Source organism: Mangifera indica, chromosome 15 (genome assembly GCF_011075055.1).
Source record: "Mangifera indica cultivar Alphonso chromosome 15, CATAS_Mindica_2.1, whole genome shotgun sequence".
Taxonomy (NCBI): domain Eukaryota; kingdom Viridiplantae; phylum Streptophyta; class Magnoliopsida; order Sapindales; family Anacardiaceae; genus Mangifera; species Mangifera indica.
The window spans coordinates 10777018-10791659 of NC_058151.1; the positions used below are offsets into that span (position 1 = coordinate 10777018).

The following is a 14642-nucleotide window of genomic DNA, read 5'->3' on the forward strand; positions in this document are numbered from 1 at the left end:
TTTTGATGGAAATTGATATCTTCCACTAAAGATATTCAATCTAATATAATAACTCTTTTTGGATGACTTATAAAAAACTATTTGTAGTTTATTTATTTTTTTTCGTTAGTGTGTTATAAGTACTACTAATAGGGATGTTTAAAAATATCCGATAAACTGAATTGAATTGATTTTTTAATTGAAAACAAAACTAAAAATAGGTTATTTAAAAAACTAGTTCAAGAATATTTAAAAAATTGATTTTTTAATTTGATTACCGGCTTATCAATGTTTTGAAACCAATTAACCAAATCGAACTAATTTAAAAAGGTTGAATAAGAAGCTAATAAAATATTGAACCTATTTCAAAAAAGATTGGAAAAAAAAACAATAAAATAAGACAATTCATTACAATTCAATTCAAAACTGATTAATCAAAAATTTAATTCGGTTCAAAATAGGTTAATATTTAAATCAGTTCAGTTTCAGTTTATGATTTTTTCCAAGCCAAAAGTTTGGTTCAATTTGAAAAATTGTAAAACCAATTTGGTTAACTGGTTTTGAACACTTCTAACTACTAATTTGAACTTATTATGTTTGGTGTGTCATATTCATATACTTGTTAATAGTTTTAGTATTTATGACAATAACATTCATAATATGGATTGAAAATTGAATTTCTTAAATATTTGACAAGTTAATCTCATTGATTATCGATAACATTATTTTAAAGTTGAAGTTGTAGACTTATTCGAGTTCTTAATTGTGATTTTTTTTTGTCCTTCTAATTGATCATATAAAGAAACAATAAACAAACTATTAATATTACCCTAAAATAGGGCAAATTTGATTAGACAAAATGTCATTTTATGTTAAGATGTTTTTTTATGTTTTTTTTTTTTTTTTTTTTGGTGAGAATCCTATCATTCCATGACATATTATAAAGTATATTGTTGTATAAGAAATTATATTGTTACATATTGTATTCTGACACAACTTTTTCTATTACATAGTTTGAGTTAATTCAGGTTGGATCAAGGTTTAAAGTCTTCAACCCAAAATCTAAATTGACACGATATAAACACAATCTGATAATATGAACTACCAAGTCTTACATCTAATGTAAAGTGCAAGGGACAAGTGCAATATATGTCATATATCCAACGTCCGATAAGATGTTTCAACTAGGCATGTATTCACCATTGGATCATGGCCTTCACCTCTTGATTGTACGAACAAAGGGAAGGAGAAAGGCAAGGGATCCATTTTTTATCATCGAAACTTATTTTAATCTTCTCCTAGATCTTTTTCATAACCTTTTTGCCTCACCAACTATTGGAAAGATAGAATGATAACAAAAAAGTCGTAGGTTTTGTTTTGATAATTGAATTATCTAAAAACATTTCATCTAGCTGCATTGCATTATACTTCCATAGACATTTATTCAATGTTTCATTTTACCCATGTTTCTTACCAGTGTCAGACCTAGTGATACAATATAGAGATTAAAATTGAATAAAAGTAAAATAAAGAGGATTAATGTAACATCCCAGGTCCAATAACCCGGCCCACTCTCAAGATATTGTCCACTTTGGACACACAGTCCATCATGGGTTTGCTAATGGGCTTTGCAACCCAAAACGCGTCTTAACAATTAAGGAGCTTACAGACTATTTAACCAATCAAATTCTCCTACCATTAACCAATGTGGGATACATAGACAGACCCAGTATCTCTCCCGTGCTTTGTCGATGTGGGATTCACCTAAGGGTATCACATACACCCCCCCTTACGGGACTCAGCGTCATCGCTGAGGTTTGCCCCATCATCGTTCAAGAGGATGCGCGGAGTTGCTCTGATACCATTTGTAACATCTCAGGTCCAATAACCCGGCCCACTTTTAAGATATTGTCCACTTTGGACACACAGTCCATCATGGGTTTGCTAATAGGCTTTACAACCCAAAACGCGTCTTGACAGTTAAGGAGCTCACAAGCTATTTAACCACTCAAATTCTCTCACCACTAACCAATATGGGATACATAGACAGACCCAACATCTCTCTCGTATTGTCGATATGGGATTTGCCTAAAGGCATCACATACACCCCCCCTTACGGGACTCAGCATCCTCGCTGAGGTTTGCCCTACCATCATTCAAGAGGACATGTGGAGTTGCTCTGATACCATTTGTAACAACTCTGGTCCAATAACCCGGTCCACTGTCAAGATATTATCCACTTTGAACACACAGTCCATCATGGGTTTGCTAATGGGCTTTGCAACCCAAAACGCGTCTTGACAGTTAATGAGCTCACAGGCTATTTAACCACTCAAATTCTCCCACCACTAACCAATGTGGGATACATAGACAGACCCAGCATCTCTCCCATGCTTTGTCGATGTGGGATTCGCCTAAGGGTATCACATACACCCCCCCTTATGGGATTTAGGGTCCTCGCTGAAGTTTTCCCCACCATCATTCAAGAGGACACGCGGAGTTGCTCTAATACCATTTGTAACATCCCAGGTCCAATAACCCGACCTACTCTCAAGATATTGTCTACTTTAGACGCACAATCTATCATGGGTTTGCTAATGGGCTTTGCAACCCAAAACGCGTCTTAATAGTTAAGGAGCTCACAGACTATTTAACCAATCAAATTCTCCCACCACTAACCAATGTGGGATACATAGACAGACCCAGTATCTCTCATGTGCTTTGTCGATGTGGGATTCGCCTAAGGGTATCACAATTAATTAAAAAAGATGAAATATAAGAAGGGTTAGTGAGAAATTTTAATATTTTAAATATATTAAACTAGTAATTTTTCAAGTCTAAATATATATTAAATACTTATTTTAATACCAAATAAAGGTAATTTACATTTTTTAAACCCAAGGGGTCAGTCGCCCCTATTTCCTACATAATATCCTCAAATTATTAGGCCATATTTGTCATCCAAAATTTCACATCAACACCAATCTTTATTAACATATCGCAACAAATTATATTCAACTTTCATATTTCCATTTCACGGTCTTCAATTGAAATCAAGGCTTAGAAAGTGCAAGTAATTAGTAAACTAAATAAAAACAATTAGTTGAATTGATCAATGAAACTTTAATTTCACGTTGCCAACAATAATAAACAAAAAAAATTTCAATATATAGTTAACAGTAATTGGAAAGATTAGAAAGGACAAAGGACTATCTCCCAAGTTTTAAACTCAATCTCAAAATTATATTTACGACAGTTGAAAAACTCAAACTCTCACCCATGACCCAACTGTCTTTAAATTTTTCTGTTAGAAGTAAGGGTAAAATCGTTATTTTATTATTAATATTAAAAAGATATAAAATTCATTATATTTTCTTTCTAGGTTTTAAAAACTAACAATTTCAACTCTACCTAAAGTTTTTAAACTTTGAAAAGTAAGATTCCCCCCCCCCCCCCTCCCCCCCAAACCTAGGGTTTTTATATTTTTTAAATTGTAGTTGCCCCCAGAACTTTCAAAAACAACAGTTTCACCCCACTCTTGAACTTTACTTTTGGCATTCTTCTAATATCCTCTCTGACATTCACTGATGCCTGAGTCAATGGTAAACACTAGTGTGACGAAAAGACAAAGATCTCTTCGTTGCACGATGGTGCGACGAAGAGATGTCTCTTCATCTCATGGTGGTGTTACAAAAAGACTCTTTGTCGCACAATGTGATGAAGACATATTTGCCTCTTCATCGCATGGTGGTGTGATGAAGAAATCTATGTTTCTTCATCGTACATCTTTTTCCGTCAGCTCAAGCGAAGAAGGAGGCCAAAGATGACATTAGAAGGGATGTCAAAAGTTAAAGTTGAAGAGTGAGGGTGAAACTACTATTTTTGAAAGTTCTAGGGGTTGGTTGCAATTTGAAAAAGATGAAAACCCTAGGTTTGGTGCAGGGGGGGGGGAGGGAATGTTACTTTTCGAAGTTTGAAAAATTTAAGCTTGGATGAAATTGTTGGTTTTTAAAACCTTGGGGGGAATGTAAAGAATTTTATATATTTTTAATATTAACAATAAAATAACAATTTTACCATTATCTCTAACAGAAAAATTTAACAGCAATTGAGTCATGGGTGAGTGTTTGGATTTTTCAACTGTCATGGGTGTATTTTTTAGATTAAGCTAAAACTTGGGTGGAAAATTGTCCTTTGCCCAATCAAAAAACTATCAATAAAAGATGAGCAATGTTACTTGCATTCAATTTTAAGTACTCAAATAAGATATCATCATATAATTTAGGAGTGTACGTAGTCCGATTTATTGTGGTTTGAGAGTTTTTTAAAAGCCGAACTAAAAAGTAATTTGAAAAATTTTCAAACCAAACTAGAAAAATATAATTTGGTTTAATTTAGATTACGGTTTGACCTTATTAAAATTATTCACTTCTAAATATATATTATTTAATAAAATTAATTAAATTATAATTTTCAATAATATAATATAAACAGGTAAAATAAATATAAAATATATATAAATTATACATGTGAAAAAACAAAATAAATATGAATAGAACAAGTTATATACGTAATTGCTTCTTGAAGAATTGTGTCAAATATAATTTTATATATATATATATATATATATATATATATATATATATATATATATATTAAAAGAAATACATTTATGATTTGATTCAGTTTAACGTTTACCCAAATCACAACCCAAACTAAAAATAATTTTTAAAAAATTTATTAACTTAAAATAAATTATTTTACAAACAAAACCGTAATTATTAAATAATTTAGTCTTTTTTTTACGGTTTAAACCAAATTATGTACCCCTAATATAATTATTATCTAATCACATAATAACATATCATCTAAACATTTAATTGGATGTCCAAAACTGTGTGAACATAATTTTTCATGGATAAAAGATGGGCAGTGCTGATCTTCAAAATCACCTGCCTTTAATCTTTGGCACCTCGAGGCTCATTGGGCTTGTTTGTTTTTGTTTTTTTTAAGTTGTACAGTGTAAATAAGAATAGTGCAACTAAGATGCAATGTTTTTATAAATTGATAGAAAAAAGGGTACAAAGTTTCAAATTTATCGCCACCATGGCGTTCTTGCCTTTGTGGCTTTTCGGAGCCTTGACGCACCGTTGCAACGGTCTTGCATTTTCTTGGGGCGGTTGGGTTTTTTTCTCTTATCTGGTTCTTTTTGGGTTTGCTTGAGTTTCTTTTTTATTTTGATAAAAATTGGTTAGTATTTAGATTCAATTTAACTTTGAAGCATTGTTTCATACCCTAACTTGGTGTTCATCTAGTGAAAATACTAGTTTGGGTCAGCCGATGATCATACCAATTAGCTGATGGTTGACTGACATGCTATTTTGGGGTGATTTTGTAATTTTCTTTTATATAAGGACCACAATAATATTTGTTGGAAGGGTTATAAAATAAAGGTGAAATGTCTTATAAAAACCAAATCTTAGTCGTTAGTCTCCTCCTCCTAACATCAATCTTGTCATTTCCGAACTCCTTTTGGCTTCGATTTTGTCATTTCCAACGTCCTCCTTGCATGGATCTCCTCATCCTTTTGACATTTTTCTTCTCATTTCCAACTTCATTCTTATCAATCTCTTCTCTAACAACATCGATCTTATCATTTTCAACTTCTTTTAACTTGTTACATTCAAAGATTTTATTATTGTAATTTATACAGTAGTTTAATTCGTGACCTAACGTGCTTTCCTAAATGAACCATGGTTCACACCAGCCTAATGGCTTTAGCCATTGAGTCATCACTCAAAGTTGTTATTATCTACGCATCATAGTCATATAGGTTAAATTGGACTATTCAATAATCTACTAATTGTGGAGTAGCTCCGACTCTGCTATTCCAGTTATACTTATAAGTATAGAGCAACCTGCATTTTCAGTATGAGCTTCTTTCACTTAAACTATTCCTCCTATTTTCTTTCTAATCTGCTTAATCCCCATTACAGTGTTGCCGGTTTTGTTCCATACACGTCTCACCTTGACTTTGTATTATAACTTTCATAGGGATTTCCACTGCATAGCTTGCAAACATAGATAGCATCTTCCAAATGGTGTCCATCTAGGTTTTGATTTTTCTAAAACTATATATAAACACTTTTGAGTTACAACTAAATACACAGATGATATATCATCAAATGATTAGATAATTTTAAATTAAAGATAAAATAACATTCAATTACATATTGACAAATTATTTATTTAACTAACTGTATAGTTAAAAGTATGTACATATAGTATTGCTCCTAATTTTTATATTGTTCTCCAACTTGTGATGTTTTTGTGAGTACTTGAAATTCAAGGTTGATCCTATCCTACTTGAAATTTTATGGGGCAAATGAGGGTCCATATATGGAGTCCTTGTTAATCCATTTTTCCTATCCTATGTTCCCTCGCGAAAAGAGAAAAATAATGAGTCATCTCAATAACTTATTAAATTTTTTTGCCAACAGCACAACGTTTTGAAACTTGGATCGGTCAGTTTAACTGAAACTTGGGGGCTAGCTTGGCAGGGAAATTTGGGATTGGTAGTTTGATCACCATGGGCCATAGTCAAACTGGGTGAATTAGACGTGTAGACCCCCTTTTTTGGCCCAGCCTATGGGGCACGATCTATATTGTAGCGGGCATGCCTGAGCTGTGAAGTTTGGCCTAGTATGGTACTGTTTGCAATTTTTTAAAAAATTTTATTAATTATTTATTTTTACATTGGAAATTCAAAAATATTTATTAATATTAAAGAGAATTAAAAAGTAATAATAAATTATTATTAATGTTATGGAAAAACCAAAATATTAATGTGGAGAATCTAAACTTATTAATTATTTATTATTAATGTTATAAGGAAAACCAAAAAATTAGTTTGAGAAATCCAAAAGATATAATAAAAAAAATAAAAATTTGAAAATATATATGAAATTAAGGGGCAGCTTGTTAAGGGCACGGCATAACCCACTTTAGCATGGGTTGTGTTGCGAGCTATACTTTTTGTATGGGTCTGTTTGAACTATAAGTAGGGGGGATTTGGGCCGAGTCAAGCCCAAACACCCCTTGGCTCTAATGTAGCTTGCATTAAAGAACAAGTCAAATCTTTCAACCTTAATTCGATTCGAATTTTAATCAAACGAATTTGAGTCAAATTAAATCGAGCTAAATCAACTTTCAAGACCAAGTCGACTTATTTTATGTCTAGACCATATTAAAAATTAAAAATCATCTCATCTTTACGTCTACTTGGAACATTCCAAAAAAGATTTCCCTATTAGAGAATGGTAAGACATAAATAAACTCTAGATAATATGAAAATGTGAAAAACATGTTTGAAAATAATTTGATGAAGTTTTTACTGTGGTGATAACTGAGTCTCTTACCACTAGAGCAAGAGTATCTGCACAAGAAACTACACCAAGATATTTTTCAATCGAGCTAAATTCGAACTGAATCGAGTCAAACATCCTTTGGCTTAAGTTCAACTCTAATTAAAAAACGAACCAAATCTTTTGACTCAAGTTTGATTTGAATTTTAATCAAATAAATTTGATTCGAGTTAAATCAAGCTAAATTGACTTTCAAGATCGAATCGACTCAGGTCATATCCAAGCCTTACTCTAGGGCTCATTATTATGTAGGTTTTAGCTTGAGACAACCTACAAGTAGAGTGAGCCACATCAAAGGCTGTCTGACCTGACCCATCACAACCCATTACCACATCTAAATCATCCCAACTCAACCATCAAGCTAATTTCAACAGAAAAATATTGCAAGGCATGCAATGCCTCTCTCTCTCTCTCTCTCTCCCTGTATATATATATATTAACCTGCTTGTAAAGTTTTTTCTTTCAAATTTTTCAATTGTTGAAACTCGAATTTGGCATGGTCTAGTCTTTTTAATTTTAAAAAATTATCAAAAACATACGGATGGCCAATGCTTCTCCAATGGTCAAGTAATCATTGCCAACGACAACTTCAATTTTTTTATATTACTTCTAAACTTTTTCTATAAATACTGCTTTAATTTTATTTAATTCTTTAAATAATCATTCAACTCTCAATCAAGTCCATATAAAGGTGACAATTTCAATCTAAACTTAAGGTCTCTAACCTATCCTTACTCTAACAAAAAAGGGATTTCTTGATAGAAATATGGAAGAAGATGAGACAAGATGAAAAAATGTTCTTGGAATTAGGGATAGAGATACATATGTTCCCTCCTTGGCTCACTATGCCCTGCCCTATCATGCCTCATCTTTGTCAATTTATATTAATATATTTACTTAAAATATTAACATATTTTTATAATTTTAAATCATTTATATATTTCAAATTTATTTTTTTTTACATATTAAGATGATTAGTATATATTATTTGTAGCATTTAAAATAGTATGTTAGTTTTAGTTTTAGTTATTTTTATTATTTGATATGTTTATATTATGTTTAAAGGATACGGATAAAGGATTTTTTTCTACAAGTACATGGATAGAGAGGAGATTTTTTCCTATGAGAAAGGGACAGGAAAAAGATTTTTTTCCCACGGTTAAGGAATAGAGAAAAGATTTTTTCCTCCGGATAAAAGACATTGAATTTTTGTCATCCTCGTAACGGGTCTAGGATTGATACCCCTATAAGGACAAGGACGAAAAATACGGTCTTCAGCCCAGCTCCTCCCCATTGTCATCCCTAAGCTCACATAATCTCTCAATTTCTCTATTGTTTTTATTTTATTTTTTAATCAATTTAGTCAATTATATTTCTTTTTTTTCAAATTCATTTCAAAATAAATTTAAATTCAAATGAATGTAATCCTTTAAATTATTTTGATAGAAAATTCATATGCTCATAAAGAATCATATTCACAATTCTCATCGTTAGAAAAAAACAAAAGTCAACTGTTTGAGAGTATTTTAGTTATATGAAAAAAAAATTATTGACGACAAAATGGTTCAACACCCATTGTGGAAATATTATAGTTCTAGATTAATATGTGTGAATTTAGGTGGCATTACACATATTTGTAAGTATATCAACGAGCATTGCCCAAAAAAAAAGCAAAAAATCACAACACATACAAAGGACAATAAGAAATTTTGTTCATAAGGTCAAAGTCACTATACAAGTCCTCTTATGTTGGCTCCTCCACTTTTGTAACAGGTCAGATATTTAACTTCCAAAGCCACGAGGAAATAAGCTAATTAGCCCCACAACCTATTAGTTTTTTAATAAAATTATATATATCTATTTTACGTATATAAATAAATATATATTTATATATGTTATTATATTACATTTTGAGATTTTGATTGACGTATCAATTTATAAAGTTAGTTGAAAGTATTTACAAAGTCACAAAGAAATAAGCTAATTAGTCTTATAACCCATTAGTCTTTTAATAAAATTATGTATATTCACTTTAACTATATAAACAAATATTATCCTTCGTCTTCTCCCATAAGTCAACTCTTTGTAAACATTTTGTTGTTGAACAGTAAATCCTGTCACGTGCATTTGATAGCCAAATTAGGAAAATAAACATTCAAAGCTTAGAAATAGAGTTTGAATTTGCTACGAGCAGTATAAACGTGTTGAATAAATAAAAAATTAGATAAAGGAAAAGGGACAGCTATGCGATGTGATGCGATGCGAGTGAGTCCATGAAATAATCTTAGCCACTGAAACTTGCTTGCAAGATAAAACTAGGCTTTTTATTTTTCCAATGCCTAGATACTACTAGGGAAGGGAGGGTGTCGGCAAAACTTTGGCATTTGAAAAACGGATGAATTGAAATGATTAAAAACTTTCCAATATCAGAGGAAATGAAGATTAATTATAGACTGCCACTCGTTGATCAAAGGTGGTGGTGAAGGAAGGGAGAAAGTGCTTTTGAAAAGTACGTCCACTTGAATGTGTCTTTGCCAAGAAGCTCTCATCTCATTGCCACTGCTTCCTTTCCTAGTGGGCATTTTCAACATCATCAATTATCTTTTTCTATTACATACATCATTACGCGTATACAGAATCACGATTTTAAGAATATATTAAATATATAAATATTTATGATGTTATCTTTATTATTACTAATATAATATGATCTATTTTTATAAATGACAAGAAGATATGTCAAACGTGTTCAAGATCCGTTTGGAAATAGAAAATTCTAGAGGCGATAGTCAATTCTTTAGTTTATCAGACAAATGGTGATGGCCTGGCCAATGAATTAGTGGGAAGGAAGATTAAGATCAGATTAAGAAAAAATTAAATAAATAAATGAAAATGACGTTTATTTATTTATTTATTTATTTATTTATTTTTGGTTGGAAAGAAAATGGTTATTGTCAGTCATAGAAGAGAGTAATAACTTTTGTTACTTATCAAAATCCACCTTTGAGACTTGGTTAATAATCATAAGTAGGAGTGAAGTGGGTTCAGGTAATCTTTAATATCTATCGCTAAAATATTATTTATAATTATTATATTTAATTAAATATAAGATTAGATTAAGGTAAAATTAAATAATTGATAGATAAATATTTAAATTTGAGAATAGATTAAACCTGAGTGGGAATAAGTATTTTGGCCAAAATAAAACTAATGAAACCTTTATTCTCAACTGAACTCATCCTATTTATTGAAAATAGATTCTCAATCCATCGGATTTTAAAAATAAAAAAAAAAAAATACCGAAATTACACACTACGATCGGTTCTTCAGTTCAGGTCAATTCAACCTCCATTATCACTCGCTCACTTACACTAAACAGTACTAAACATTCCATTCCTGATTGGACTCGGACTTTAACGCTGTACCCACTCACTAGAACTCAGTTTCCACGCCGACGTGGCGATGAGTGGCCGAGTGTGCCACGCCAGCAGTAAACAACCGTTGTTCTCCTCCACCCTGTACCCGTCGCCACCTGCAAACAACGCCAACAACATGCTCGCCTGTTTGAACGCATTAGAACCCAGATGAACCGGGTCAAACCCAGCTGAAGTCAACCGAGTTCGCCACTGAGTCAACGTCTCGTGTCTCTCTGTTCTATCACAGCCTTCACACGCCACAATATTGCAAATTTGTCTCCCTAAATACACCTCCGACATCAACAAATCTTGACTCGCCAGGGCCACGGAAGACCCTTCCAACGAGTCAAACAAACTCGAGTAATAATGTAAAGCTTCAGTGAACCGATCCAAAAAAAGGGGACTGTTGTGATTAGCTTCCTGTTCAACAATTGTGATAATGTTAGGCTTCATCGCTTTAATCGATGACACAACCTTTTCGATCCCACCGGGACGAGCCAAAAGACGGTGAAGTTCAAAGACGGAATTAACAGCAATGGTTTCAACTTCAGGCCGAATATCGAGCATTTCAGGTTCAAGATCGGCAAGGCTATTGGTAACGAATCCGCGGAATTCAAATTCAACACCAACGGTTTCAGCTAATTGGGCTAATTTCCAGCCGACCTCTCGCAAAGCGTCGGTGTTGTCGGGCTGAGGCGGGCCGATGCCGGTTAAACGGAAGGCGGGGGGGCCACCGGGCCTTAATGCAAGAGCTTGTATTAAAGCGGGCCATTGCATACCTTGCTTAAGACTGAAATCAATGACGTGCACTCGATTAGCAGTGGCAAAGGCTTCAAGAATAGCTTGATTAGCGGTGAAATGAGCAAACTTTAGATACGGGCAAGTCTCATAGAAGTGCATCTGAAGGATGTCGTTGTAAGACGATTCAAGAGCCTCTTTAGGGTATATTCGATAGATTCTTCTTGCTAAACCTTGGGCGAAATAAGTGGCAACTTTTCTCATGGCACCCGCTTGCGATGCAGCAAGTATACCTATGTGCTTCACCAGCGCATCAGCCAGTTTCAAATTATCTTGCTGAATTGCTTCTGCACAAGCCAAAAGTGTGTGGACGAGTTGAATCCCCGCTTCTTGCGAATCAACCACCACCACGGGACGTGTTGACTCAGTAATTGAACCAGTTCCTCCGCTACCTGATGCCCCACTAGGACTAATCTCAGTTTTAATCTTTTTGCGGTTGTTTTCAGCCTCTGTATCCGGTTGCGGGTACGCTGCAACGCCGGGGATTGCTCTGAGATCATACTCGGAATCATCGTTGAAAATTCTTGACGGCTTGAAGGAGGAAGATTCGGCAGGATGTTGAATTGGGCGAGGTTGAGTATCGAAAGTGTTGTTGTTGTTCAATTCGGAAAGCATACTCTCGACCCAAGCAGAGAGATCAGAGGGATTGTAGTGAACAGTGTCAGTGGCGAGATGCGAAATCCCATCTTCTTGAGCAGTACCCATAACCATCTCCAACTGTTCCAGCTTCTGAGCCACATCAGCCATGTCTGAAGTCCGTACCTTGTAACCCAAAACCTCCATTAACTCATCCATGCCGCCTGCATCTTGCTCATCTTCCCGCATCTTCGCCTTCGATAGATTTTCACATTTCATATCGCTTTCCCCAGCACCGCAGCCCGCGCCGCCACCACAATTTTCTTGACGATTCCTCTTCATGATTATCCAAGATTCTTGATTCTAAGAGGAACTGGTTAGGTTTTGGACATAGAAGTTGATGATTAAGGTTGAATTGGTAGAAATTTGAGTATATTATTCTTGGGAGAAATTGTGATAAAGAAATAGAGAAGCCATGGTTGGAAGGTCCAATGAAGGAATAGGTAGATATGAGAATGGCAGAGATAAGGAACATTGGAGGCCATAATAATGGAACATTTTAATTTTTTTCCTACGCTTTAAAAAATAAATAAATAAATGAAAATTTGTTTTAATGAAAGATAAAAAAATAATAATAATAAATATAAATCTGATCCGCTAAGTATTTAAAAGCGTCAAAAGAGAGAATCGTAGCAGCACCGCAATGCTACGCTAAAAAAGATGCCGTTGCTGCAGAAGTTGATTATGTACAGTGCAGCTGCAGCTACAGCTTGTGCAGATCAATGACTTACATCTCATATTACAAAATCGGACGGTGAGTATGAACCGTGGGCTCCATCTGTCAATCACATTTACAACTTTCTAATTCACTCGCTCTTTCTGCCTCTGTCCTTACACGCTCTCCTCTGTCCCTTTATTTTACTAGGGTTATTTTAATTTATTAATCCAATGAATTCATTTTATATAATATAAATTTTGATTTTTATATTTATAAATTTAACATATTTTTATATTAAAATTATATAATAGATAAATATTTTAAATTAATTTATTTTATATAATTTTGATTATATAATTAAATATATAAAATATATATTATTTAATTTTATTTAATTTTTAATTTAAAATTATTCTATTAAATATTAATTATATATTTAAAATTATATAAATATAATTTTATTGTTCCCTGTACATATAATTTCGCAACTGTCACTGATGCTCGTACGATTCAAGTGGGCTTAACTGTTTTGCTTCTTACATGGCCACATGGTGCAAGATCATGGTCAACTTTAGATTTGAACGCGCGACGATGGATGTAAAAATCCGACGCCACAGTGATGAAGCTTGGTGTCCGTCAGAAGACATGTGGTTCCTTTATCAAAGCGTCTGTCCTTCACGCGCTACAGAGTCAGAACAGAGAAACCTGAAAACTCAAGGAACTGGGACCCACCCAATGGGTGAAGTGAAGGTGAGATCAAAGGGGGGAGATTCAGACGTCAACATCTGTTTTAGGACAATCATAACATCCTTGTGGGACCCCATCTAAAAAGTCACAGAAAATAGATACACACCGTTAAGATTAACGGCAAATAAAAGGCCGTTAGTTTCATCAGTTTAGTAACTTCAGCCTTTGCCCCTTCACGGCAGTTTATTGTTGACCTTACCAAATTTAGTAATTTAAAATAAAATGAATTCAATTTCTTTATGATAAATAAATATTGAAGCACCTGAGAATATGAATTTTCTATAGACATTTTTACCCCCGCAATCTTTTATACGTCACTTTATGCTGTTGAGAGCATAAAGGGATCTTTATAAGCATATTACCTTGATGTTAAAAATATTTATGATTAATTTCAAATATATTTTGATAGATTGACGTTATCGTATAATTTAAAAAAAAAAAAAAAAGGTAAAACAGAGGCAAAAGCCATAGTATTGGCACAATGACACCTCCTTTCACATTGATCCAATCACCACGTGGATACGCCACGTTGCACAGATTCCCTAATCTCGTGGTCCCCGACAACTAGATTTATAATTTTCATTTTATTATTAAAAAAAAATAAAAAGTAGTGATTAAGTGCTTCTCGGGTGCACAGGAATTTTGATTGGAAAACGAGAAGAATCGTTCTCTGATGCCGGAGGGACAGACTCTCGACGCTCTCTTGGGCACGTGGTTGGTTTGGTTTGGTTTGGTTTGGTTCTCTCATTTTCTTCTCAATTACAAATATCGTATACATTAGATAAAAATAGTAAATTTAACTTATATGATATTTAATTTGATTTAATTTAATTTGAATTTATATAATTTCAATTTCAATTAAATTTAAATAAAAAGCTTTAATTTATTTAAAATTGAATTAAACTCTAATTTGATTCATAATTTAATTATAATTATATTAAATAATATTATTTTATTAATAAATTATAAATTTTAATTATAAAT

The 14642-nt window shown here is 33.1% G+C and overlaps 1 protein-coding gene across 1 annotated transcript; it reads right to left on the reverse strand.

Annotated features, from left to right (window-relative positions):
• Nucleotides 1-10605: 10605 nt before the first annotated feature.
• LOC123198343 (DELLA protein GAI) lies at nt 10606-12752 on the reverse strand. The gene has a single exon (XM_044613035.1). The coding sequence runs from the start codon at nt 12533-12535 to the stop codon at nt 10817-10819; it is 1719 nt and encodes a 572-aa protein (XP_044468970.1). The 5' UTR covers nt 12536-12752; the 3' UTR covers nt 10606-10816.
• Nucleotides 12753-14642: the final 1890 nt, after the last annotated feature.

Bases quoted from the DNA above. Each gene is read 5' to 3' on its own strand.
- LOC123198343 (XM_044613035.1), bottom strand. From the start codon at position 12,535: ATGAAGAGGAATCGTCAAGAAAATTGTGGTGGCGGCGCGGGCTGCGGT.